The sequence below is a fragment of the Ambystoma mexicanum genome, chromosome 13, assembly GCF_040938575.1.
Source record: "Ambystoma mexicanum isolate Mex_15411 chromosome 13, UKY_AmexF1_1, whole genome shotgun sequence".
NCBI lineage: Eukaryota > Metazoa > Chordata > Amphibia > Caudata > Ambystomatidae > Ambystoma > Ambystoma mexicanum.
The window spans coordinates 57,556,350-57,583,371 of NC_090938.1; the positions used below are offsets into that span (position 1 = coordinate 57,556,350).

Consider the following 27,022-nt stretch of genomic DNA (forward strand, 5'->3'; position numbering starts at 1 on the left):
CATTCCATATGAGACACGAAGTACCATGCAACCGGTGGAAGCGATCAATGGAAGACCCCTCACTTCAGGGCCTATAAGCCTGCAGACTAAAGATATCCAACTTTCAATAAACCATCACCAAGAGCTGATCAGATTTGACATCATAAAGTCTGCTCATTATCCCATGGTCCTGGGTATGCCCTGGTTAAGAAGCATAATCCTTATATCAACTGGGCAGCAGGATCCTTATTTCTTGGATCTGAGTTTTGTATGTCTCACTGTCTATTCCTGGAATCATCCGTGACACCTTCCAAAGAACCATCAGTAGATCAGCAAGTTCCACTCATGGTTTCCAATATCATATCGGTTCCAAAGGCCTATCATAGTTATGCTGATGTGTTCTCAACCGCCATAGTCCAGGCTCTACCCCCTCACAGACCTGAAGACTGCACCATAGAACAGAACCCTCAGCAGTGATTCCATTTGGGAGGATGTTCATCCTATCCGAACCTGAAAAGAGAGCCCTACGAGAATACATGGATACCAACCTTGAAAATGGCACCATAAGACCATTGAAATCCCCAGCTGGAGCCTCACTGTTTTTTGTACCCAAGAAGGACACTAAGGAACTTAGACCTTGCCTCGATTATCGTGGATTAAATCAATGCACCATCAAGGACCGCTACCCTTTACCCTTGATCTCGGATATCCTGAAAGCGGTGAGAGTAGCTGTAATCTTCACGAAACTGGATCTCAGGGGTGCCTCTCATCTGATCCGTATCAGGGAAGGAGATGAATGGAAAACAGCCTTTCGAACACCCTTTGGACACTTCGAATATCTGGTAATGCCCTTTGGACTTGCTAATGCCCTTGCCGTCTTTCAACGTTTCATGGATAGGGTGTTCTCTGATATGCTGTTCATCTTCATCTTCGTCATCGTCTACCTGGACGATATCCTGATCTATTCCAAGGACCTTGTAAGGCATGAAGAACATGTTAAGGCTGTTTTACAACGACTACGTGAACATAGACTCCTAGCCAAACCCGCGAAATGCCTGTTTAATGTAACCTATGTTCATTACCTATGATTTGTCCTCAGTCCAGAAGGAATTGGTATGGATCAGTCAAAGGTAAAAGCCATATTATCCTGGCCGGCTCCCACTTCTGTGAAACAAGTTCAATCCTTCCTGGGGCTAGCCAATTTCTACCGGAAGTTCATACCCACCTTTTCTGAGATTGTTCAGGCGATCATTGCACTCTTGAAGAAAGACACTCCCTTTCTCTGTTCTACACCTCAAGACAAGGCATTCCAACATTTAAAGACAGAGTTTACTCAAGCCCCCATCCTAGCACAACCCGACATAAATCGACCATTCATAGTGGAGACGGATGCCTCTAAGTACGCCATAGGAGCAGTGCTGAAGCAAGAGTTCGAGAACAAGATGGAACACCCCATTGCTTATCTTTCAAGAATTCTGACTCACAGTGAGACACATTACTCTATCCTGGAAAAGGAACTGTTAGCCATCCGTCAAGCCTTCACCGAATGGCGACACCTACTTCTGAGAGCGAGACATCCAGTCCAGGTCCGCACGGACCATCGGAATCTTCAAGTTCTACAATCCTTGGAGTGTAGGAACAGTCGTCAGGCCCATTGGGCCTTCTTCTTTGCCCAGTACCAGTTCCACATCCATCATGTCCCCGGATCACAGAACATAATTGCTGATGCCTTATCCCGACGTCCTGACTACGAAACAATTGAAGATCGGACCTATCCCAAGATGTTTCCCCACACGATTTTTGCAGTCCAAGCAGTCAGTCTCCTCGAAGAAATTTGGATACAAACCCAATGCTCTGAATTCTGGAAGGATATATCAAGGAAGAACCAATGGAATCTAAGAATCAAGGATGGATACTTGTTCAAGGATAATGCTCTAGTCATCCCCACACAGAAATTACAACAAAGGATAATCAACCTCTGCCATGATACCCTTCATTCTGGACATTGTGGCATCACCAACACACTCTGTCTTATATAAAGACAATGTTGGTGTCCTAGAATGAAGACAGACGTACAACTGTACATCCAAGCCTGTTCTATTTGTAGTCAGAACAAACACGATAACAAGAGACCAGCAGGTCTCCTACTACAAACAAGACCATGGGAATTCATCGCTACAGACTTCATTGTGGAATTGCCACCTTCCAGGGGATACACAACTATCATGGTTACCATTGACTTGTTCACTTGCATGGCTCACTTTACACCCCTGCATAAACTACCGTCCTCATCAGAGCTAGCTGGAATCTTCCTGGAACACATTTTCCGCCTACATGGACTTCCTTCCAAGATCATATCAGACCGAGGACCTCAACACGTCTCACAATTCTGGAAACATCTCTGTCGCATGCTGGGAATCCAACGTGCTCTCTCATCAGGTTATCATCCACAAACCAATGGAGATACAGAATGTGTAAACCAGACCCTGGAACAATACCTTTGCTGTTTCGCCACTAAGGTTCAGGACGACTGGTCACTCCTAATACCCGTGGCTGAGTTTGCGTACAACAATTCCGATCATTCGGCAATCAACACCAGCCCCTTTTATTGCAGTCAAGGATTTCATCCATCAGTGTTACCCTCTGTTCTTCCACATCCCACACCTGTTCCTACCATTGACTCCTGGATGGAAACACTCATCAATGTACACAAGGAAGCCAAGGAACACTTAGAGAAGGCCAGAATACGAACTAAACAAAATGCCGAGTCTAAAAGAAGACCAGGACCTTCATATGCATTTGGTGATCAAGTCTGGTTGTCCTCGAAGCTACTACCCCGACACCTACGGCCAAACAAACTGGCCCCCCGGTACTATGGTCCATTTCCCGTCAAGGAATTCATAAATCCTGTCTCATACCGACTCAAGCTACCAGACTCCTGGAAGAAGATTCACCCAGTTTTTCACACTTCTTTATAAAAACCCTACATCCGATCTTCCTGGAAATCCTGCAGACCCCCTCCGGTGGTGGTGGACGACCAAGTGGAATATGAAGTGTCCCGAATATGCGATTTCAAGGGGTCAGCTTCAATAACTGGTTGAATGGAAAGGATATCTTCCAAGTGAAAGCAACACAGTGCGTGGCCTGTCACTATTCCTTAACAATTATACAAGACCAGGTCCGTGCGTAAGAAGAAACCGCCCAAGAAATCCTACAAGGATCGCTCCCAGGTGAGAAAAGGGGAATTCCGTGACAGTTAAACCTTAGCCATGCCTCTCATCTGCCTGACCCTCAATCCCCGTTAGCCACGACCCTCATCTGCCTGATCCTCAATCCCTGTTAGCCACGCCCTCATCGCTTTGCGCCTCAAATCCCGCTAGCCACGCCCCTTACCGGCCTGCTCCTGTAATCCCCATTAGCCACGCCCCTATCGGCCTGCTCCTCAATCCCTGTTAGCCATGCCCCCATCAGCCTGCACCTGAATCCCCGTTAGCCACGCCCCTCATCTGCCTGCTCCTCAATCCCCGTTAGCCACGCCCCTCACCTGCCTGCTCCTCAATCCCCGTTAACCACGCCCCTCATCTGCCTGATCCTCAATCCCCGGTTCAGAGGGTGTACAGTGTATCCAAGAGAGAAAGGAGGAGAAAAGTCAGATTGGGAGCAGTCTGCAGAGATCAGTAGTAGAAGTGTGGGAAGAAGAGCATGCCTTCTGCCTTGCTGGGCCTTTTGGATGCCTTGTCTTGATTTGCACTGCTCTTTTATGCCTTTGCCTGCCTTGCTATGGTATCAGGTAACAATGTCCCCTTACATAATGTTGCTGGGAAAAGCCGTTGGCAACATTATATATGGGGACGGGTTGGGGGGGATGTCCCCTGCTCCCCTTGTTAAAAAAAAAAATTGTCAAGAGAAATTTTTGCGCGGACATTACTACATAGAACCCTTACTATGCCATGCCTTGATACTTATAGTGTCTTCATTGTCTGTACCCCGCACTAACTAGAGACTGTGTCTGCATGTACCTGCTGTCTCACATTGTTCACCATTGGGGTTTTCTCGTCTTCCTGTCCTGAACCTGGGGAAGACCCTGTACCGGGGCTCCACCCCTTGAGCGTTGGGCCGTCTGTAGCTTTGTCCTCATTCAGGGGTGTTGCGCCCCCCCGGACAGTCCACCTTAATGAGCCTGGACTCTAGGAGGGAGTCAGAGAGCACGGAATGTAGATCCAGGAAACATATCTTATTCGGTCAAGGATGGCACTCTGTCAAGAGTGGCACAGGGCCCCCAGGTAGGGTTTGGGTGGCTGTGCTGATGTAAGGTGACAGATAAGTACACACACAGCAGGAAACTCAACAAGAAAGAAAAGTAGGCAACTGTAGTTGTGAACAGAAAGGGGCAGGAAATACAAAGATACAAACAAAATGGATTCCCTCTTGGGGTGTATGCAAAAATGGAAAAGAGTGTTCCACTGACCTTTGGAAACTCCAGCCTTCTGCACAGATTACTGTTACAGGGGCCCACTCTGTCTGCTCATGGCTGGGAACAACAGCTGTGGGTGTCTGTAACACTGAAAACGCGACAAGGGAAGGGGCAGAGGTTGCCTGCCGGAAACCAACCTTCAAGCTCTGTACAAAGGATCAACATAAGACACAAGAGAGACAAGAACAGAAATAACCAGGGAAAAGGAAGTCTAAGAGAAATCTAGCAGAAGGGAATGAAGGAAAACACAGTACAATAGAAATGGGTAAACTAAAGGGGAGGACAGAGGACTCAAGGAAGAGAAGGACAGGAATGAAGAAAAAGGGGTTGCAAACAAGGAAGAGAGCAAGGGAGCAGCAGCCAGGAAATAGGGGGGCTGCAAACAAGGAAGCGGAGCTGCAGTAACGGGTGGCACAAGGTGCAGAAAAACTGTAGTGGATTGTAGAGGACTGTCGTAGGCTGCAAGGCAGAGAGTCCAGAGGAGTAGGACTGAGAGCTGTAGCAGGCGGCAGACAGAGAGCCCAGAGTTGTAGGGCAGCAAGGAGCGAACCCAAAGGAACAGGGCGTCGGGGCAGGGAGACCAGAGAGTCAGGGCTGAAAGCAGAAGAGAGTAGCAGGCTGCAAGGCAGGGAGCCCATAGGACCAGGGCTGTGAGGCAGGGAGCCTAGAAGGCTAGGGCTGAAGGCAGCGGAGTGTAACAGGCTGCAAGGCAGGGAGCCCAGAGGAGCAAGGCTGTAGGTAGCGGAGGGTTGCAGGCTGCAAAGCAGGGTGCCCAGAGGAGCAGGGCTGTGAGGCAGGGAGCCCAGAAGGCTAGGGCTGTAGGCAGCAGAGTGTAGCAGACTGCAAGGCAGGCAGCCCCGAAAGAGCACTGGATCAAAGCAGGAAAATGCAGCAACAGGAACAGCATACAAATTCGAGTCACAAGGCAAAAAGGGGCTGGGAGGACTCTTGAAGCAACAGACTGAGCTCCTGCATGCAGCTGCTTAAATACAGCCCTGCCCTGTACTGAGGCAGGCTAATTGGCAGCACCTGGAGCAGCCCACCTGAAGATAATCTGCCTCCTCCCTCTCTGGTCCTGAGATGGTGGAAGCAGCACTGATTGCTAGGGCTTCTGGGGATTGTGGTTCCAATACTGACGAATGGGAATGGCCAGGGATTGATAGCTGTAGCAAGGTGCATTATGGTACTTGTAGTTAGCTGAATTAAATAGGAAAGTACCAATGTCGTACAAATGGAAATTAAGGACTAAAATGTGAATAGGGGTTGTTTAAAGAGTATTATAAAGATAAACGAGTACCATATCCTCCATGATGGTTGCCAATGTGTGCGCCAGTGGCACAGGCGTGACATATTCCTTCCTCTCCGTCTCCTTCCCCAGACGCACCAGGTTCCACTGCACAAGTTTCATCTATATGCCAGACATACCTTAGAGGGAAAACGCCAGTTCCTGTCCTGCCGCGGATGGTCCCGGGTCCACACCTCGGGATCTCCTAGAAGGTGAGATGTCTGTCCCACCTCTCACCAGTACCTGTGCAGTATTGGAGAATTGATGCCGATCAGTACCCCCTGCCCAAAAAACCCTCACTAGGCGGCAAAGATTTTGCAAAGTTCCAAATCATCGCTAGCCTCCTTTGGTAGCCAAAATCTTCTAAAAGGTTAACAGCTCTGGTCTTAGTTTGGGGTGAGCCTCTACAACCGCCGAAATCTGGCAAATTACCTACAGTGATCCTGCCCAGCCATCTGCAGCCTTCGACACTGATGACCACCCCATCTTGTTTGATCTTCAATCAATTGCAGATGTCTCTAACAAGACTCGGGAGGATAGCTCAGGGGCAACGCGCTCGTCTTGGACGCAAGACGACACAGAGCAACACAGGTTAGATCCCCGGGTCCGGGCTTAGAAACCTCTGGGTATTAAGGGTGTTATAAATAACCAATCATATCACATCAAGGCCATTAACTGGTTCCACTCTCATTGAAAACAGAGCCTGCGATTGGGCAATAGCATAACCCCTCGAAGATCTGTACCAATGGGTATGCCTCAAGACTCCCCATCAGCTTTACTTCTCATCACTACCACTAGTGGACATTCTCAGATCACACCCCTTCCTATGCGGACGACACGACCGGCACTGATCAGTGGAAAAGCACCAATTCTCTGCCATCTCAGAAGGGACTTGAATACATGGAATCCTGGGTGAGAGCGGATTCCCTGAAGCTCATTGGATCCAAGACTGATATTCTGCAACTGAGGGGACCATGTCTTCCCAAGCAAACCGACCTTCTTCCTCCAATCTCTCCCCATTAAATCTTCTGTTGGAAACATTGACTTTCTATAGGACACCGATAAGAGCCTGAATTGCCAAGTCGGAGCTGTTGTCGCGAACCACGTGCGCAACACACTCCAATAGCCCCCCTGCCCCAGGAAAACCACTCGATGGTATTTGATGCTGTTACCAACTCAGGATTGGATTACTGCAATGCCCTTTAAGCAGGCCTCCCATCCTACTAAATGTGCCACTTCTAAAAGGTCCAAAATGCAACCTTCCTCGGGATCTTTGGGTTAAAACAGGCATAAGTCACTTCCTAACCACCTAAGAAGTCTCCTAGTAGCTTCCAGGATCAAATTCAGGACGTTGTGTCTTACCTAAAAAAGCTTTCACAGTTCCCGCCCCCCAACCTGTGGAGAAACCCACCATCCATCCGATCCCTGCTCATCGGACTCCGACCTCCTCTTAAATCCCTCGTCCCATTGCAGCACTAAGGGGGCAGGTACTTCTCTGCTTTTGGCCCTCGCCTCCGGAACTCACTTTCATCTGATCCCAGGGCCTTAGACCTGACCCTAACATGCAGTCAAGGTTACACTAAAAACCTTATTCTAACCTGTTTGCCCTCCTTCCCACTTGACCACAGGTTCTTTCCCCTTCTCACTGCCCTTTCCCAATCGTACCCTGTCTTGAGCCCCCGCCGCCCCTTGATTGCCTCTCCTAGTCCACCTCTTGCACAGTTCTGCTTCACAGAGGTTGGTAAGGCTGGCACACCTGACTTCTGCCTGACTAGATCCCAGCCCTACCTGAGAGAACGTGTAGAGGCTCTGCCTGACAAATGACTGGCTCTTACACAGCAGACAGGCGTTGGTAAGAAACTCTCCCTGACATGTGACTGACTCTTGTCCAGCCCGGCCATGCTAGTCAGAGCCTGGCATGGCTCCGCCTGACATGTGACTGGCTTAGCCCTTTGAGACAGAGTTTGTTAAGGCTCATACTGACACGTGACTGACACGTGACTGACTGATCCACCGCCCTGGCAGGCATTGGTAAGGAGGCTGTACCTGACAGGTGCCTGACTCTTACTGCACCCCACCTCACAGAGCTTGGAAAGGCTCCGCCTGACATGTGATTGACTCTCCCGTGCCCCGCCTGACAGAGCTCGGTAAGGCTCCGCCTGACATGTGATTGACTCTCCCGTGCCCCGCCTGACAGAGCCGGGTAAGGCTCCGCCTAACATGTGATTGACTGCCGTGCCCCGCCTGACAGAGCCGGGTAAGGCTCCGCCTGACATGTGATTGACTCTCCCGTGCGCCGCCTGACAGAGCTTGGTAAGGCTCCGCCTGTCATGTGATTGACTCTCCCGTGCCCCGCCTGACAGAGCTTGATAAGGCTCCGCCTGACATGTGATTGACTGCCGTGCCCCGCCTGACAGAGCTGGGTAAGACTCTGCCTGACCTGTGACTGACTCTCCCGCGCCCCGCCTGACAGAGCTTGGAAAGGCTCCACCTGACATGTGACTGACTCTTCCCACGCCCCGCCTCACAAAGCTTAGAAAGGCTCTGCCTGACATGTGACTGACTCTTACCCAGCCATATCTGACAGAGCTTGGAAAGGCTCTGCCTGACATGTGACTGACTCTTACTCAGCCAGATTTGGCAGAGATTGGTAAGGCTCTGCCTGACCTGTGACTGACTCTTACCCAGCCATATTTGGCAGAGCTTGGAAAGTCTCCGCCTGACATGTGACTGACTCTTCCCACGCCCCGCCTCACAGAGCTTGTAAAGGCTCTGCCTTACATGTGACTGACTCTCCCCATGCCCCGCCTCACAGAGCTTGGAAAGGCTCTGCCTTACATGTGACTGACTTGCCCGCGCCCCGCCTGACAGAGCTGAGTAAGGCTCTGTCTGACATGTGACTGACTCTTCCCACGCCCCGCCTCAGAGCTTGTAAAGGCTCTGCCTTACATGTGACTGACTCTCCCCATGCCCCGCCTCACAGAGCTTGGAAAGGCTCTGCCTGACCTGTGACTGACTCTCCCGCGCCCCGCCTGACAGAGCTTGGAAAGGCTCCACCTGACATGTGACTGACTCTTCCCACGCCCCGCCTCACAAAGCTTAGAAAGGCTCTGCCTGACATGTGACTGACTCTTACCCAGCCATATCTGACAGAGCTTGGAAAGGCTCTGCCTGACCTGTGACTGACTCTTACCCAGCCATATTTGGCAGAGCTTGGAAAGTCTCCGCCTGACATGTGACTGACTCTTCCCACGCCCCGCCTCACAGAGCTTGTAAAGGCTCTGCCTTACATGTGACTGACTCTCCCCATGCCCCGCCTCACAGAGCTTGGAAAGGCTCTGCCTTACATGTGACTGACTTGCCCGCGCCCCGCCTGACAGAGCTGAGTAAGGCTCTGTCTGACATGTGACTGACTCTTTCCACGCCCCGCCTCACAGAGCTGGGTAAGGCTCTGCCTGGCATGTGACTGACTCTTCCTCTGCCCACCTTGACAGAGACAGAGTGATATGACACTGACTCTGCCCCAGCCCTGCCGGACTTTCAGCGGGAGAGGCCTGCGCGGGGGGGTTTCACGTGTCATGTACTGAGTCCTTTTCCGGTGGCTGGCGATGTGCCCCTTGCCATTGTCTGGTGAGGGTACCAGGGCAGGGCCAGGGGGGTAGCCCGGCTCACTCGCCAGGTGTTTGGCGTCTTCTTTGCACTGGCTCTATAATGCTGCCTTTGCATAACATGGAGCAGGAAGGACTCATGTTGTGCTCGACAATGAGGAAGCGGGAAGAGGCGCACACCGTGAGCCCTTCTGCAAACAGCGCGTGTTTGCGCGTCGGGTGAGTTCCCTTGACTGCTCCAGATCAAGGTTAGAGGTAGGAGGGAGACTGGGCGCCAATCCAGCGTGGAGTGGGGCGTAAAGGGGGTGTAGAGCGCTCCGGGGGGCGGGGGAGGGGAGGCTGATGCCATTACGTGCAACTCATGCGAGGCGGGGCCGCGTGAGGGAAAGCGAGAGGAAACCTTAATTATATTTATAGGGCTAGTGAGGCTGAGGGCCGTGTGCCTTTGAGGCATGGCTTCAGAGCGCTGCTGGAGACTGCACGAGGGAGGCGACGATCTGAGGTGATAGCAAACAAGGTCTTCTGTAATGTGAGCGCCGCACGGGTTTAATGTCTGAATTCAAGGAGTGTGCTTCTGAGAAATGAGACTGCCAACGGGGCAACTGCTTGGGGGCCCATTGAAACTGAAAGAGTTGAAATGCCCTGACGCCACCACTGCCCTTCTGCTATGTTTACAGACCCCCAGCTTGGTAACGTTATAGCTGTGCTGTTTTACGGTGCAGCTAGATTACACAAACAAGCAAGCCAGAGGGAAGAAATGACGCAAAATCCGGGTTTCTCATGCAAGATTTCGGGGTGACGTGCGTGGCCTCTCCTTAAGGGACTTCTCACACACAACTGACACCGTGTTCAAGAGAAATGAGTGCAGGCAGAGCAGTCCCCTTTTCAGGCGCTTTAGGGTTCAACATTGTAAGGAGCTCTGTAGCTTTGCTTCTAGCCTCGGAGAGACAGATTAGCTTGACCCCAGCAGCTACCAGGAGCTTCTTTTGAGCCTCCAGGCCCAGGCTTTCACACCACTTGTTGCATGTCACCCCTGTAGGGGGACATGGTACGTTCCAATACGTGTGCTGTGGTCACATGGGTCCCCCATGTGACCACGTTAATAAAATAGGCGAGCTGCTTCCGGCTCGTCAGTCCACACCAACGAGACTCCGTGGTGTGTGTGTGTGTTTTGTTAGCGCCATGCTGGTGCCTCACCACGTGCTCTGGGTCCAAGGACGGGGCCCAGCTCCAGGACGGTGCCCCTGCCGGGCAACACCGTCCCTGTGTGTTCCCCTGGCCCTGTGAGTCGGGCCAGGGTGGCGATCCCAGCCTGGGTGCCCCCCAGAGCCGGGGCTGCGGTATGCCGGTTGCCACCCAGCCATGTGTGGAGCTCCGGTGACCCCGGAGCGGGTGGGATGAACCCCCACCCCTAATCTAGCGGCGTGATCGCCGCACCTGTGTGTGCACTGTCGGCTGACACCCAACCCGAGTATGGGGCTGCCCGGTGATCCGGAGCAGCCCCCAACACCACTGAGCATGGGGTTCTGCTTCAGAGGGTCCGGGTGACAAGCCTTGCGCTTCGTTGGTTTGCCTCTTTCTTGACCGACCGCCTCCAGACAGTATCTCTTCCCCCTTTTAAATCCCTTCCTAAGGTACAGCCATGCAGGGTTCCTCAGGGCTCTGCCTTGTCTCCCCTTTTATCTCATTTATATTTGCGCCTGCTGGCCACACTGGTTGCAGATCATGGGGTGCGTTTCTATTCTTACGCTGATGACACGCAGATCCTCTTCTGCTTAAATGCTACGGCCTGGGAACCCCCCTTGAGGCTGAAGAACTCCCTCGCTTCTGCTGGAAGATGGATGAACACAAATTGGCTCAAACGTAATGGGCATACAACGGAGGTCCTTGTGATTGGCTCCCCTGCCATTGGGGCCATGTGTCAAGGATGGCACTGTCAAGAGTGGCACCGGGCACCCAGGTAGGGTTTAGGTGGCTGTGCTGATGTAAGGTGACAGATAAGCACAGACAGCAGGAAGCTCAACAAGAAAGAAGAAGAGGTAACAGAAGCTGTGAACAAAAAGGGCAGAGAATACAAAGGTACAAACAAACTGGGTTCCCTCTTGGGGTGTATGCAGAAAATGGGAAAGAGTGTTCCACTGACCTTTGGATACTCCAGCCTTCTGCACAGATTGCTGTTACAGGGGCCCACTCTGCTCAAGGCTGGGAACAACAGCTGTGGGTGTGGGTACAGAAACAGTATAACTGGAATGGATAACTTAAGGGAGAACCAAAGACTCAAGGAAGAGAAGGACAGGGTAAAGAACAGGGGGTTGCAAACAAGGAAGAGAGTAAGGAAGCAGTAGCCAGGAAACAGGGGGGCTGCAAACAAGGAAGCAGGGCTGGAGTAACAGATGGCACAAGGTGCAGGCAAACTGTAGAGGACTGTAGAGGACTGCAGAGAACTGTAGTAGGCTGCAAGGCAGTGAGTCCAGAGGAGCAGGACAGCAAAGGAGCGAGCCCAGAGGAGCAGAGCAGCGAGGCAGGGAGCCCAGAGGAGCAGGGCAGCGAGGCAGGGAGCCCAGAGGAGCAGGACAGAGAGCTGTAGTAGGCTGCAGACAGAGAGCCCGAGGAGCAGGGCAGCAAGGAGCGAGCCCAGAGGAGCAGGACAGCGAGACAGGGCGTCCAGAGGAGCAGGACCGAGAGCTGTAGTAGGCGACAGAGAGCCCAGAGGAGCAGGGCAGCGAGGCAGGGAGCTCCGAGGACCAGGGCTGTAGGCAGAGGAGTGTAGCAGGCTGCAAGGCGAGGAGCCCAGAGGACCAGGGCAGCCAGGAGCGAGCCCTCAGGAGCAGGGCAGCGAGGCAGGGAGCCCAGAGGACCAGGGCTGCAGGCAGAGGAGTGTAGCAGGCTGCAAGGCGAGGAGCCCAGAGGACCAGGGCAGCCAGGAGCGAGCCCTCAGGAGCAGAGCAGCGAGGCAGGGAGCCCAGAGGAGCAGGGCAGCGAGACAGGGCGTCCAGAGGAGCAGGACCGAGAGCTGTAGTAGGCTGCATACAGAGAGCCCAGAGGAGCAGGGCAGCCAGGAGCGAGCCCTCAGGAGCAGGGCAGCGAGGCAGGGAGCCCAGAGGACCAGGGCTGCAGGCAGAGGAGTGTAGCAGGCTGCAAGGCAGGGAGCCCAGAGGAGCAGGGCAGCTAGGCGAGGAGCCCAGAGGACCAGGGCTGCAGACAGAGGAGTGTAGCAGGCTGCAAGGCAGGGAGCCCAGCGGAGCCGGGCAGCAAGGTGTGCTGGAATCAGAAGCCGGATGAAATGGCAACAGGAACAGCATTCAAATCATGGCTCAAGGAAAAACGGTGCTGGGAGAACTCTTAATGCAAGAGACTGAGCTCTTGCAGGCAGCTGCTTAAATACAGCCCTGCCCTGTACTGAGGCAGGCTAATTGGCAGCACCTGGAGCAGCACACCTGAAGATAATCTGCCTCCTCCCTCTCTGGTCCTGAGATGGTGGAAGCAGCACTGATCGCTAGGGCTTCTGGGGATTGTGGTTCCAATACTGATGAATGGGAATAGCCAGGAATTGATAACTGTAGCAAGGTGCATTATGCTACATGTAGTTAGCTGAATTAAATAAGCAAGTACCAAAGTCGTGCAAATGGAATTTAAGGACCAAAGTGTGAATAGGGGTTGTTCAAAGAGTATTATGAAGATAAATGAGTTCCAAATAGTCCATGATGGTTGCCAATGTGTGCGCCAGTGGCACAGGCATGACACCATGTGGACTACCAAATACTGACCGACGCCTTGGGGCCCTGCCCTGAGCCAGTTCTAGCAGTAAAAATTTTGGGAATCAAACTCCTGGCCAGTGGGTCAAGAGAAGCCCACATTTCTTCTCAGTGTCGGCTTTGTTAAACTGAAAATCTTGCGAAACTTCTACGTCTTATCAGTCCTTCCTCTGAGTCCAAGGTGGTCCCTGCTTTTCTTATGGGATCCATTGACCATTGCAACCGTATCTATCTTGAACAACCAGAGGTTATGTTACACCATTTGCAGATTCTCCAAAACTGAGCTGCCCGGCTGGCTCTTGGAGCCCCTAGAGTCTAGCACTCTAAGGATCAGCTTTGTCAGCTGCACTGGCTTCCTAGAAGGAGGAGCCGGATCAAGTGTAATACTCTGTGCCTAGTGCACCGCGCCATTCAGAATTCTGGCGCTGAGTTTCTAGCCTCCACCAGGACTCTTCGCTCCTCTTCCCACTCTGTGGCGCTCTCTGCTGACGCACCTGCACGCCATCTCTGAGTATCTTCAGTTTCGCAAGAGCCTGAAAACATATTTATTTTGATCTGCTTCCTGATCAATCTTCCCCTCTATCTTTTATGAGTGTCTAGATCCTCTTGGGCCATAGCTAGCGCTCTACAAGCATCTTCACCATACAATAGAAACAGGCCTACGCACCCCACACCTGTGTGCGTTTGGAAATGTGGCTAAAAGGGCCCCAGGACACATTCAGAAGACATTTAAACTCAGTGGGTCATGAATGGACCTAAGGTTGTAGTGGGGATCCCGCGTGCCAGTTACATCTGGGGCACTTTCTATATCTCTGTATCCTAGCGCCTCGTTCCTGTTCGCCAGTTGAATGAGTAATTACTGATCCCCTGCTTGTCTCGGGAGGATAGCTCAGGGGAAACGTGCTCGCCTTGGAAGCAAGACGACGAGGAAGAACAGAGGTTTGATCCCTGGGCCCACGCTTAGAAACCTCTGGGTATTAAGCATGTTATAAATAACCTATCATATCATATCATATTATCCGTGCATAGTAACGGGTACATTAGATCAAATAGGTTTAATAAAGCAAGTAGGGATTACTGATATGGAGTGGGTGAGAATGATGGAGGGAGGGGAGATGCAAGGCAGGTCTCAGGTGCGTCAAGGGTTGGGAGATGTTTTTAGGGCCCTCTCCTCTTACCCCCTTACCCTCTTACCCCCTTCAGGTGTTATATTTTAAATTTCTGGGGCGAGCCAGTTCCACTGGAAGGGAGGCGAGAACATTACGCAGGTGAAGCAGGGGGCAGTGCAGAGTGGGAGTGGCGGTGTGGTGGGATACAGAATCAGCTTGGTTGGGTGGAGGTGGGGGTGGGGGCTGTGTGGATAGATTTGAAAACTAGAAGTAACTTAGCTGGGCCTTGCATTCAGGGGTGGACTGGCCTATAGGGAACTCGGGAGATTTGCCGGCAGGCCTCTGCACCCTGGGCCTCTTTTGGGTGGTACTTCCAAATGTTCTCATAGGAAAAACATTGGACTTACTGAAAATGTGTCATGTGGGGCCACTTTTAACTTTATGTCCACGGCCTCTTTTAGTTCCCAGTCCCCCCCTTCTGGCATTAAGTGCCAGTCTGAGCCGAGTTGGTGGACAGAGAGGTTGGGGCTGAGCCCGGGAGGTTGTAGACTGCAAGGATGGACACAAAGCTGATGTTGTAATGGAGTCTGATGTTGTAATGCAGTCTGTGGTGCAGACTCCTGAGGTCCAGTGTGGAGGCCAGGCTTTTGGCAGAGTGAAGGGCCAGCTGATTTCGTAATGGAGTCTGTGGTGCAGCCTCCTGAGGACCAGTGTGGAGGCCAGGCTTTTGGCAGAGTGAAGGGCCAGCTGATGTTATAATGGAGTCTGTGGTGCAGCCTCCTGAGGACCAGTGTGGAGGTCAAGCTTTTGGCAGAGTGAAGGGACAGCTTATGTTGTAATGCAGTCTGTGGTGCAGCCTCCTGAGGACCAGTGTGGTGGCCAGGCTTTTGTCAGAGTGAAGGGCCAGCTGATGTTGTAATGGAGTGTGTGGTGCAGCCTCCTGAGGACCAGTATGGAGGCCAGGCTTTTGGCAGAGTGAAGGGCCAGCTGATGTTGTAATGGAGTCTGTGGTGCAGCCTCCTGAGGACCAGTGTGGAGGCCAGGCTTTTGGCAGATTGAAGGGCCAGTTTATGTTGTAATGGAGTCTGTGGTGCAGCCTCCTGAGGAACAGTGTGGCGGCCAGGCTTTTGGCAGAGTGAAGGGCCAGCTGATGTTGTAATGGAGACGGTGGTGCAGCCTCCTGAGGACCAGTGTGGTGGCCAGGCTTTTGGCAGAGTGAAGGGCTTGAGGACCAGTGTGGCAGCCAGGCTTTTGGCAGAGTGAAGGGCCAGCATATGTTGTAATGGAGTCGATGGTGCAGCCTCCTGAGGGCCAGTGTGGCGGCCAGGGTTTTGGCAGAGTGAAGGGCCAGTTGATGTCGTAATGGAGTCGGTGGTGCAGCCTTGTGAGGACCAGTGTGGCGGCCAGGCTTTGGCAGAGTGAAGGGCCAGCAGATGTTGTAATGGAGTCTGTGGTGCAGCCTCCTGAGGACCAGTGTGGAGGCCAGGCTTTTGGCAGAATGAAGGGCCAGAAGATGTTGCAATGTAGTCCGTGGTGCAGCCTCCTGAGGACCAGTGTGGAGGCCAGGCTTTTGGCAGAGTGAAAGGCCAGCTGATGTTGTAATGGAGTCGGTGGTGCAGCCTCCTGAGGACCAGTGTGGTGGCCAGGGTTTTGGCAAAGTGAAGGGCCAGTTGATGTCGTAATGGAGTCGGTGGTGCAGCCTTCTGAGGACCAGTGTGGCGGCCAGGCTTTGGCAGAGTGAAGGGCCAGCAGATGTTGTAATGGAGTCTGTGGTGCAGCCTCCTGAGGACCAGTGTGGAGGCCAGGCTTTTAGCAGAATGAAGGGCCAGAAGATGTTGCAATGTAGTCGGTGGTGCAGCCTCCTGAGGACCAGTGTGGAGGCCAGGCTTTTGGCAGAGTGAAAGGCCAGCTGATGTTGTAATGGAGTCGGTGGTGCAGCCTCCTGAGGACCAGTGTGGTGGCCAGGCTTTTGGCAGAGTGAAGGGCCTGAGGACCAGTGTGGCGGCCAGGCTTTTGGCAGAGTGAAAGGCCAGCAGATGTTGTAATGGAGTCGATGGTGCAGCCTCCTGAGGGCCAGTGTGGCAGCCAGGGTTTTGGCAGAGTGAAGGGCCAGTTGCTGTCGTAATGGAGTCGGTGGTGCAGCCTTCTGAGGACCAGTGTGGCGGCCAGGCTTTGGCAGAGTGAAGGGCCAGCAGATGTTGTAATGGAGTCTGTGGTGCAGCCTCCTGAGGACCAGTGTGGCGGCCAGGCTTTGGCAGAGTGAAGGGCCAGCAGATGTTTTAATGGAGTATGCGGTGCAGCCTCCTGAGGACCAGTGTGGAGGCCAGGCTTTTGGCAGAATGAAGGGCCAGAAGATGTTGCAATGGAGTCGGTGGTGCAGCCTCCTGAGGACCAGTGTGGTGGCCAGGCTTTTGGCAGAGTGAGGGGCCAGCTGATGTTGTAGTGGAGTCGGTGGTGCAGCCTCCTGAGGACCAGTGTGGTGGCCAGGCTTTTGGCAGAGTGAAGGGCCAGCTGATGTTGTAATGGAGTCTGTGGTGCAGCCTCCTGAGGACCAGTGTGGAGGCCTGGCTTTTGGCAGAGTGAAGGGACAGCTGATGTGGTAATGGAGTCTGTGGTGCAGCCTCCTGAGGACCAGTGTGGAGGTCAAGCTTTTGGCAGAGTGAAGGGACAGCTTATGTTATAATGCAGTCTTTGGTGCAGCCTCCTGAGGACCAGTGTGGTGGCCAGGCTTTTGGCAGAGTGAAGGGCCAGCTGATGTTGTAATGGAGTCTGTGGTGCAGCCTCCTGAGGACCAGTGTGGAGGCCAGGCTTTTGGCAGAGTGAAGGGCCAGCTGATGTTGTAATGGAGTCTGTGGTGCAGCCTGCTGAGGACCAGTGTGGAGGCCAGGCTTTTGACAGAGTGAAGGGCCAGCTTATGTTGTAATGGAGTCTGTGGTGCAGCCTCCTGAGGACCAGTGTGGCGGCCAGGCTTTTGGCAGAGTGAAGGGTCAGCTGATGTTGTAATGGAGTCGGTGGTGCAGCCTCCTGAGGACCAGTGTGGTGGCCAGGCTTTTGGCAGAGTGAAGGGCCTGAGGACCAGTGTGGCGGCCAGGCTTTTGGCAGAATGAAGGGCCAGCAGATGTTGTGATGGAGTCGATGGTGCAGCCTCCTAAGGGCCAGGTTGGAGGCCTGGGTTTTGGCAGAGTGAAGGGCCAGTTGATGTCGTAATGGAGTCGGTGGTGCAGCCTGCTGAGGACCAGTGTGGAGGCCAGGCTTTTGGCAGAGTGAAGGGCCAGCTTATGTTGTAATGGAGTCTGTGGTGCAGCCTCCTGAGGACCAGTGTGGCGGCCAGGCTTTTGGCAGAGTGAAGGGTCAGCTGATGTTGTAATGGAGTCGGTGGTGCAGCCTCCTGAGGACCAGTGTGGTGGCCAGGCTTTTGGCAGAGTGAAGGGCCTGAGGACCAGTGTGGCGGGCAGGCTTTTGGCAGAATGAAGGGCCAGCAGATGTTGTAATGGAGTCGATGGTGCAGCCTCCTGAGGGCCAGTGTGGAGGCCAGGCTTTTGGCAGAGTGACGGGCCAGCTGATGTTGTAATGGAGTCTGTGGTGCAGCCTCTGGATGGTGCAGCCTCCTGAGGACCAGTGTGGAGGCCAGGCTTTTGGTAGAGTGAAGGGCCAGCAGATGTTGTAATGGAGTCGGTGGTGCAGCCTCCTGAGGACCAGTGTGGCGCCCAGGCTTTTGGTAGAGTGAAGGGCCAGCTGATGTTGTAATGGAGTCTGTGGTGCAGACTCCTGAGGACCAGTGTGGAGGCCAGGCTTTTGGCAGAGTTAAGGGCCAGTTGATGTTGTAATGGAGTCTGTGGTGCAGACTCCTGAGGACCAGTGTGAAGGCCAGGCTTTTGGCAGAGTGAAGGACCAGCAGATGTTGTAATGGAGTCGGTGGTGCAGCCTCCTGAGGACCAGTGTGACGGCCAGGCTTTTGGCAGAGTGAAGGGCCAGCTGATGTTGTAATGGAGTCGGTGGTGCAGCCTCCTGAGGACCAGTGTGGAGACCAGGCTTTTGGCAGAGAGAAGGGCCTTGAATGAATCCCTCCTTCTTATTGGCTCTTGAATGAGCTGCAATCAGTGGAAACTCAAGACCTCTAAACCTAAAGCCGGTAAGACACCTCGGCTGGAAGCCAGTAAGGCAGCCCAGCGGGATAAGGGCTTGCAACTGAAATATGTGTGTGATGTCTGGGTTCCAGGTTTGAATCCTGGCACGGTCCAGATTTAGGGGCCATGATCACATGACATCAGTGTTATACTCCCTACATTGGTTCCTTTTGGTAAATCGGATCGAGTTCAACACAAGCGGCCTCATAACAATGTGAGCGGTATTCCGGTGGTAAATGTGCCAGAATGCTGCCCCCCTGAATTACTGTTACTGCCACTTGGTCTGGTGGAAATACTACTGGATTACAAGTGGCAGTGCAAAGACCCATTTTTTTAGTCTATTGGACACAATGGGGCTTTTTTGGTGGAATTACTGTGGCAGAATTACCGCGGTGGAATTTCCACCGCGGTAAGTCTGCCGATTCGGCCAATTTTTCAGCGGTGAGTGTCAACATTTTCCTCCAGGATATCAAAATCAAAAAGGTAAATCCGCCACTCCAGGCCTGACCTCATAATTTGGCGTAGTGGTAAAGTTGGTGGTTACAGATTTACCACCAATTTGACCACTTAACACCATACTTGTAATGAGGCCCATATGTATGGTACACAGAGCACCCTATGAAACAGGGCCGAGTTTCTAGTGAGAAAATACAAAAGCTGTCAACAGGCCGTGCTGCCAAAGTTCTTCAGAGCAACTAGTGGGAGGGCATGGGTGTCAGGCATGGGTGTCAGGCATGGGTGGCAGGCACGGGTGGCAGGCACGAGTGGCAGGCAAGGGTGGCAGGCATGGGTGGCAGGCACGGGTGGCAGGCATGGGTGGTCCCACCTAGCAGAGAAATCATGCAATATTTTACCAATCACGCTAAGAAAGTAAGAAAGTAACAGAAAGCTCATCCTGCTTAAAGCCAAACAATAACACATCATTATTTGCACGTCTACTAGGACTTCACCATTAGCGCCTTGAGGCCTCCATCGAGGGGTTAGTGCCCGCTATTAATAACGAATAGCATAACTATTGTAGCCTGTTGTAAGTGAGGCGTATCTTGTCATTTCTGTGGAACGCTGGCACCTCACAGCTTGTTCTCCCCCTTGGAACCCTTTAGTTGTATTTGTGGGCGAATGGGGTCCGTCATTACTGCAAGACACGCCCTCCTGTGTGATTGGTTTACCTGGGGGGGGGGTACACTATTCGTCTTAAATTAGATTGTGCTAGGACTGGAAGGCAACACCTCTGATTACGGATCTGTTGCAGTGATGGGGGGTGGCATTTCTTCAAACCATCCTCCCTGTTGCACCTAATGCTTGGGCATGTCGTTTTTTGTATTAACAGATGTCCCACCAGAGCTCCAAGACGGGTCCCCTGCAGCACGAGCACTTGAAGATTTGTCATTAATCCAAGGCAATTCTTTAAAGAAGGGATCCCACACTACTCCAACAGGATTGCCCCTTCCCTTATTAACAGTCACCAATAGCTCCTGAAAAAAAAGACAGAACCCTTATTTACTTCAAGGAGGAGTTTCTTTTTTTGGGTGTGGAAAAATATAGAAACGGCACAGCTTCCAGGCGCTTTCTCTTCATAGTCTATCACTGTCTATAATGTTTTTCACTTTCTTAACAAAGGTGAGCCTTCTGGTGTTCGGTGTAAATGTTGTGCCAGTCTGACTTGTGCATGGATTACACAGGGAAGGGGCCTGTTTTATCCTTTTGTGAGCCAGGCGCTTCTGGTCATGTGGTGCTGTGGACGTGTGCTACTGGTCGCCCCTGCACGATGTTAGGATGCTGGCGACTGTGAGTGAGTGAGTGAGTGAGTGAGTGAGTGAGTGAGTGAGTGAGTGAGTGAGTGAGTGGCCACCCTGCGAGTGCTGGATGGGTGATGATGTGAGGGTGCTCTGAGGGTGTCCGTTGGGACCTGCGCTGGGGCGCCTGGTGATAGTGATGGGCGTGCGCCGGTCCTCCATGTAACTCAAGAGTAACTGGAACCTGTCCCATAGTGTATGATTAAGGCACATCTGTATACCTGTTGGCTCCAGCCCTATTCCTACTGCACCAGGCTTGCCCAAGCTTGACTTGTAACAGTGAGGTTTGGTGTGCCGCGTTTGCCAATGTTAAGTAGGTTTAGCCTGGATGACGTTGCAGTGGAGACGAGCAAAGCTAGGCCGCTTTTCAGTGGGAGCGCCGATACACACACAGGGGACACATGTGACATGGAGGAGAGAAACTCCACCTGGACAGCATTCGCATGTTGTGTTATGCTATGTGCCTGCAACCTGCGTCTCCCCAGATGTTTTGGACTAGAACTCCCAAGATCTGTCACCATTGACTATGCTGGTTAAGAATGAAGGGAGTTGTAGTCCAAAACATCTGGAGAGCGAAAGATTGCGCGACCCCAGGGTTATGCAGTTTGTGTTCACTGCCACCTGGCTGCTCCGGACACAGAACTGCAAAAAAAGTGAACCCTGTACACACAGGGCAGGAGTCATTGTGTTGCGTTGTATTGCGTTACATTGTCCGCATTATAAGTAGCGCACACAATGGCGCTTCCATAGCCGAAGATCTTGTATGTTGGGGATTATTATAGCGTGAACGACAAGAGGGCAATAAAGCGCTGTGCCAAAAAGGGGAGAATGGAGGGTGTGGTTGGGGGGCAGGGTGGGATAACATCCCTTCGAAAGAAAGCGCTGGAGGTTATCAGCGAAGCAGGTAAACCCTTTTATTGTCACTTACAACAAAGCAGGATCGCGTAGCGCTGGTGGGTGTAATTGTTTTTTTTACACACAGCCGAGGCCACGTTTCGTTCGCGGACCTTGGCACAAAGAGCCAACAGCAGTGTTGCAAGAGAGACAGGCGCGCACACACACACACACACTAACATGGTTACACAGGGGGCATGGATTTTACTAAAGTTGGGACACTTGGCTCATCTAACTGACTGGGGGCACCTTAGAATTCGTGCGCTAAAACCGATAACGGCTGGCTCTTTGGTAATAGGATACTGTAAAGATATGTAGCTCAATGGGCGAATGAACCTGCTGCAGGTACCTGTGTGCGGCCTTCATGTCACAGGTTTCAGTCCGGGTGAGGAGACTCAGCCTTTTACCCACCCGAGATTCAAAAGATGAACGCTCTCTGTTCGGCAATAAGAACAGCTGTGGCCAGGCAGCGATGCCTGCTTTGGCGGGTCATGACCAGGCAGCAATGCCTGCTTTTGGGGGTGGGGCGGGGGGTGAGGACGAGACAGCGATGCCTGCTTTGGTGGGCGAGGACCAGGCGGTGATGCCTGCTTTTTGGGGGGGGGGGGGGGGGACGAGGACCAGGCATCGATGCCTGCTTTGGAGGGGCGAGGGCTAGGCAGCGATGCCTGCTTTGGTGGGTGAGGACCAGGCAGCGATGCCTGCTTTTGTGGGTGAGGACGAGGCAGCGATGCCTGCTTTTATGGGTGAGGACGAGGCAGCGATGCCTGCTTTGGTGGGCGAGGACCAGGCAGGGATGCCTGCTTTAGGGGGGAGGCGAGGACTAGGCAGCGATGCCTGCTTTTGTGGGTGAGGACGAGGCAGCGATGCCTGCTTTGGAGGGGTGAGGAGTTGGGACCAGGCAGCGATGCCTGCTTTGGTGGGTGAGGACCAGGCAACGATGCCTGCTTTGGTGGGCGATGCCCGCTTTGGAGGGGCGAGGACTAGGCAGCGATGCCTGCTTTGGTGGGTGAGGACGAGGCAGAAATGCCTGCTTTGGTGGGCGAGGACCAGGCATTGATGCCTGCGTTAGGGGGGGGGGGGGGGGGAGGCGAGGACCAGGCAGCGATGCCTGCTTTGGAGGGGCGAGGGCTAGGCAGCGATGCCTGCTTTGGAGGGGCGAGGACTAGGCAGCGATGTCTGCTTTGGTGGGTGAGGACCAGGCAGCGATGCCTGCTTTTGTGGGTGAGGACGAGGCAGCGATGCCTGCTTTGGAGGGATGAGGAGTCGGGACCAGGCAGCGATGCCTGCTTTGGTGGGTGAGGACCAGGCAACGATGCCTGCTTTGGTGGGCGATGCCCAGGCAGGGATGCCCGCTTTGGTGGGCGAGGACCAGGCAGCGATGCCTGCTTTGCTGGGCGAGGACCAGGCAGCAATGCCTGCTTTGGTGAGCGATGCCCGCTTTGGTGGGTGAGGACCAGGCAGCGATGCCTGCTTTGGAGGGGTGAGGAGTCGGGACCAGGCAGCGATGCCTGCTTTGGTGGGCGATTCCCAGGCAGCGATGCCCGCTTTGGTGGGCGAGGACCAGGCAGCGATGCCTGCTTTGGTGGGTGAGGACCAGGTATACATGTTGTCTCTAAGGCTGGGCCGCCTCTGAACCAGCACACTGGGACATCTTGCCCAGATCCGGGGCCATGCCAAACCCCAGGTCCCCGCCCGCGCCCCCTTGTAGCCACTGCCTGAGTCTTCCGGAACTCGGTAGAATCTCTCCGATTCCTGCAACGGTCCCAACTCTCTGGAACTCGCAAAACTCACGTACTATGCAGGAGTACACGGTTTCTATTGAATACCATGAAGCTACAGAGCCCCGCTTTCATTAATGCCCAGAATGCAGGCGAACCAATGAGAGCTCTTGCAAGAGAGATGGCAAGCTGAAATACACATACATGAACTCCGAGAGGTGGGGGCTGAGATCACGACAGAGCGCCTTGAGGCCATGCTTCTGCACTTAGTAGGATATTTGCACTCCAGCCCGGAGTCAGACTCACTGCGATTAAAGCTGCCCAAAAAAATCTCTGCAGCAAGCTGCCAACCCACTGAGCTGCCCCGTTTAGTGGCAGATTTTAAGCACAGTGAACAGACACGTCACAGGTTGTAATTGCTACCTAGCATGGTCCTTTGTGAGCCAAGTACACAGGTTTAGGCGATAAGACAGCTGGCATACCGTGAACCCTGCCGACGAGGGCACCCAGCCAGACCCAGCAGAGGGCGACACCGCGGCTCCATCGCTGGGCTGCCACGACCATTGCACCGTTCTCAGGACGCCTCTGGACCCTCCACGGCAGCAGGGGAGAGTGTGTGTGTCCAAGAAGGGCCTCTGCACTGGCCCCAAACACAGCAACCCACCCACACGCAGCGGAGGAGGGACAGCAAAAGCCGCCGCCCACTCCAATATTGGGGGTCAGGGTCGGGTAGCAGTGCAAACAGGGAGCGATTACGTTTACACAGGAGCATATGGTAAGGGCAGAGCAGGGCGCCGGCAGAGATGTGCCTCATTCATGCGTCCGGTGCCACCGCACTCTGTTTACACACACGATTCCTCCTTCGCTTCTGGCTCTCCCGCGCCCTCCTTCTTGGCACCATTAAAAGCCCCACTTCCCTTTGCCTGAAATTCCGAGTAAATGTGACACACCCGAGGTCACCGGGGACAGCAGCCTGGCTATGTGCTCCAGAATCGGATGCCAACACCAGCCCAGGCCATGAAGGGGGCAGGAAGCTCTGGGGAGGGCTAGGCAAGTTACGAGGTTTGGCTCTTTATTGGTATGTTAATATATTCTATAGTATTGGGATGTATTTATTTATGTCTTTAGTTGTGACTTCACATCCCACTGACATTTGAATGCCCCCAGGCATGAAAGACATTATCCATTCTATTCGGCAGAAACGAGCCCAGTCCTGATTTTTAACTTTGCATTCTGGGAGTTGTAGTGCTGGATTTCCCCATTATAAAACAAGCACTACAGATTGCAAAGTTACAAAACAGGACTGGACTATTGTCTCCGGAATGGAATGGATAATGTTGGCATCTGTGCACAGGCACTGTGGCAGACCTGAAAGAGGTGGGGGTCGCGGGGAAAGGGACATTACAAGATGGATTTGCTGTGGGGTTAATGAAGTGTGATAGTCATTGGTGTCTGTGGGGAGACGTCCTTGCCCTTGGTGATAGGCTGCAAGATGCTTCTAGAGGGGCAGTGATCTGCTGGCTGATTGGAGGGGTGTTCAGACAGTTGTTTTGTATTGGAGTCTCTCTCACTTGGTATGTGAATGTGTGTTGGTAAGTAGACTGTGAGCAAAAAGTTTCTGGGATCAGTCAGTGGTGTCTTAAATGGGCAGGCGGATGAGGGGTGCAAACAACCATAGAGCAAATAATGCCAAGTTGCCATAGCATGGCCTGAAAAAGGCATGCCACTGCATAAAAGAGATTAAAAACACAAAGGCAATCCAAGCATGGCATGTGTGAGGTGCATTCAAAGGCTCAAAACTGAAGTCCCTTGCACATGGAAAGCAGGATTTTTCACACAACAGCTTTGCAATTTAAATGTGAAAATGTACCACTGCTAACAGAAAAATGTCCGGGAAAAGACATGGTGCGTGTTGAAAATAGTAATGTATATTATGTTTTGCATGCAAAATACTAGAAGACTATAAAGACTGGAGGGGTGTCTGTACTCCTGCTCTCTATATGGCAGAGGAGAGGCACAGAGGACCCCAGCCAAGATTCTCTATTATTGGTATCGTGGCGAGCAATCAAGACTTAGCTCTCAGGAGGGGATGCGGGCTGGTTCTTAAATACAGTGTAGTCCTCAAACACCCACAAAGGAATGTCCACACACTATGTTAGTGAAAATACAGTTCTTTATATAAATAAGGTTCACGTTACACAATCACAATAACACACTTTGAGCGCAGTTAATCTACAATGGCAAACATATACAGTTCTAAGTGATACCACTATTACTCTGATTCCATTAAAATGCATCAACTGTATCCAGTTCTAATAGCATATGAATCAATACAGTAAAACGATATCAACCATAGTTTTAGGAGGGAAACAAGTTGGTTAGACAATTGGTAGAATACTGGGCCTCTACCTCTATGGAGAGTTCTGAATGAGGATCCCACAACCTGGCCAATCTGTAAATGAAGATGCACTACAAGCCCAGTACAGATATTGTCTATTAGAGTCTTATCTCCTTCTAAAAAAGTTCTACTGCCCCAAAGTACCTGGGTTCATAGAGTTCTTCGGTGAGTCGTCGACATGCCCTTCTTGAGCACACTCCCCTTAAGGCAGGAGCCGCGGGTCGTCGAGAGTCGGTGAGGAAAGATGTGAACGGTAGTCATTGAGGGAGCAGCTTCGATCGTCGCGGTGCTCATTGACGAAAGCTTGTGAACGTCCTGTGAAGAAGAGGCGTGCGGTGCACCTCAATGACGAGTGTTTGTTGCCACAAAGATTCAATGAAGAACTTTGGCCCAGCAAGGGCATCAGGTCAACGGTGTCTGGTGTCGGCGAACCGGACGTGACCACTGCTGGCTTAAATAGTTTTGTCGGCATCTCTGAGGTCTTCGAGTGGCTGGAAACCCACCGGTGGATTCTCCTCAGTCGTCAGCGGCCTTGACCTTCTCCGGCTGGACGAAAGCGGTCAGCGATGATGAACACGGGAGTCCTTGGATCAATTGTTCTTAGGCAAAGGGAGCACTGCGGCTCCGGTCGGCGATGGTGGACAGCTGTCCGGTGCTTCTCCTCATTCTCCTCGGCGGTCCCCTTCTCCGGTCGGCAGCCTTTCATAGGTCTGTCTACCAGGGAAAAGATCAGCTGGTGCACGATGGTCCCTCATAGATCGGGAAGAGGCCTCCTAGCCAGGTCCTCTCTTGGATCAGTTCCTTGAAGGCACAGAAAGCTTTCAGATTAGCGAATGACAGCAGCAGCAGTTTTTCTTCTTCCAGTGGGCTTCAAAGTTAAGCATCAGTTTCAACTTAAGCTTCTGAACAATTGCTAGCCGTGAGAGGCCCCTAGATATACTGTTGATCTCCAATTCCCTCTTCTGGATCACACTCAGGCAACCAATCACTCAGAAGGGCATTCAGGCAGTCAGGCAGCCAATCGGCTCACAGTGCATTCAGGCCATTCTTCTCCATCCAGACACTCACAACACAGAATGTGGATTCGGACAAGCACTCTGCCATTCAGCACTACACACTGCATTCATACCAGTTTCGGGCAGGGCTGTCTCAGCCATTGTATCAAACACCAGATACTAGACACCCATAACACAGAATGTGTATTCATCTCACTCCATTCACCCAGGTCCCACCCCACAGGCTTACCCAAAACATGCATTCATTGGGAAGGCTCCAGCCAACTGGCCTGGACTACCCCTAAACACCATATATGGAACTTCCACCCAATCGCCAGTCAGGGGGAAGGGACAGAGTCAGGGCTTCCCAGGACTTCGGTAAAAGTAAGGTAACAGGCGATAGACAGCAAGAGGCCACATGGGCCATCTTGTTTGCTATCAGGAATCCACTGATTCCAATGACTGGGTCTGCGCATCCCAAAATGGAGGATGCGCAGGGCACCTGTCAATTCAGCACGGAGCTGCCACCAGCCTGTACCCTGCTCTGTGGGCCACACACAGGTGCCCAAAAACATAAACTAGGAGTACAAGGTGGTACTCCCACCTATGGGTGCCATACGGGTATCCCAAGGGTTTGTTCACTAAACCAAATACAGGAAGAGCCCCACCGACAGAAGTCCCACATGAACTCCTGTGCGAACAACAAGACAGAACATGTGATAAAACAATAAAGGACAAGGATTTGGAGGCCCTGTCCCTCGGATGCATTTCCAGCAACACAGTCACCCCCCACAGACTGAGGTTAGGGTGTCTAATCTCCCACAAGATAAGACACCCTCATCCACATGGTCAACATACCTTCTGGAAAGGCATCTGCATTA

The 27,022-nt window shown here is 52.6% G+C and overlaps 1 protein-coding gene across 4 annotated transcripts in view; it reads right to left on the bottom strand.

Moving 5' to 3' along the window:
* LOC138520847 (complement receptor type 2-like) overlaps nt 1-23,408 on the bottom strand; it is a 309,555-nt gene extending 286,147 nt beyond the window's left edge. For 2 of the 4 annotated variants that reach the window (XM_069633222.1, XM_069633221.1), the window contains exon 1: nt 23,231-23,408. In XM_069633222.1, coding sequence (XP_069489323.1) covers nt 23,231-23,312 — 82 coding nt within the window. In that variant the 5' untranslated portion in view covers nt 23,313-23,408. The remainder of the gene's footprint in view (nt 1-23,230) is intronic. The other 2 variants (XM_069633219.1, XM_069633220.1) reach the window with 1 other exon arrangement.
* Between the last annotated feature and the right edge of the window lie 3,614 nt (nt 23,409-27,022).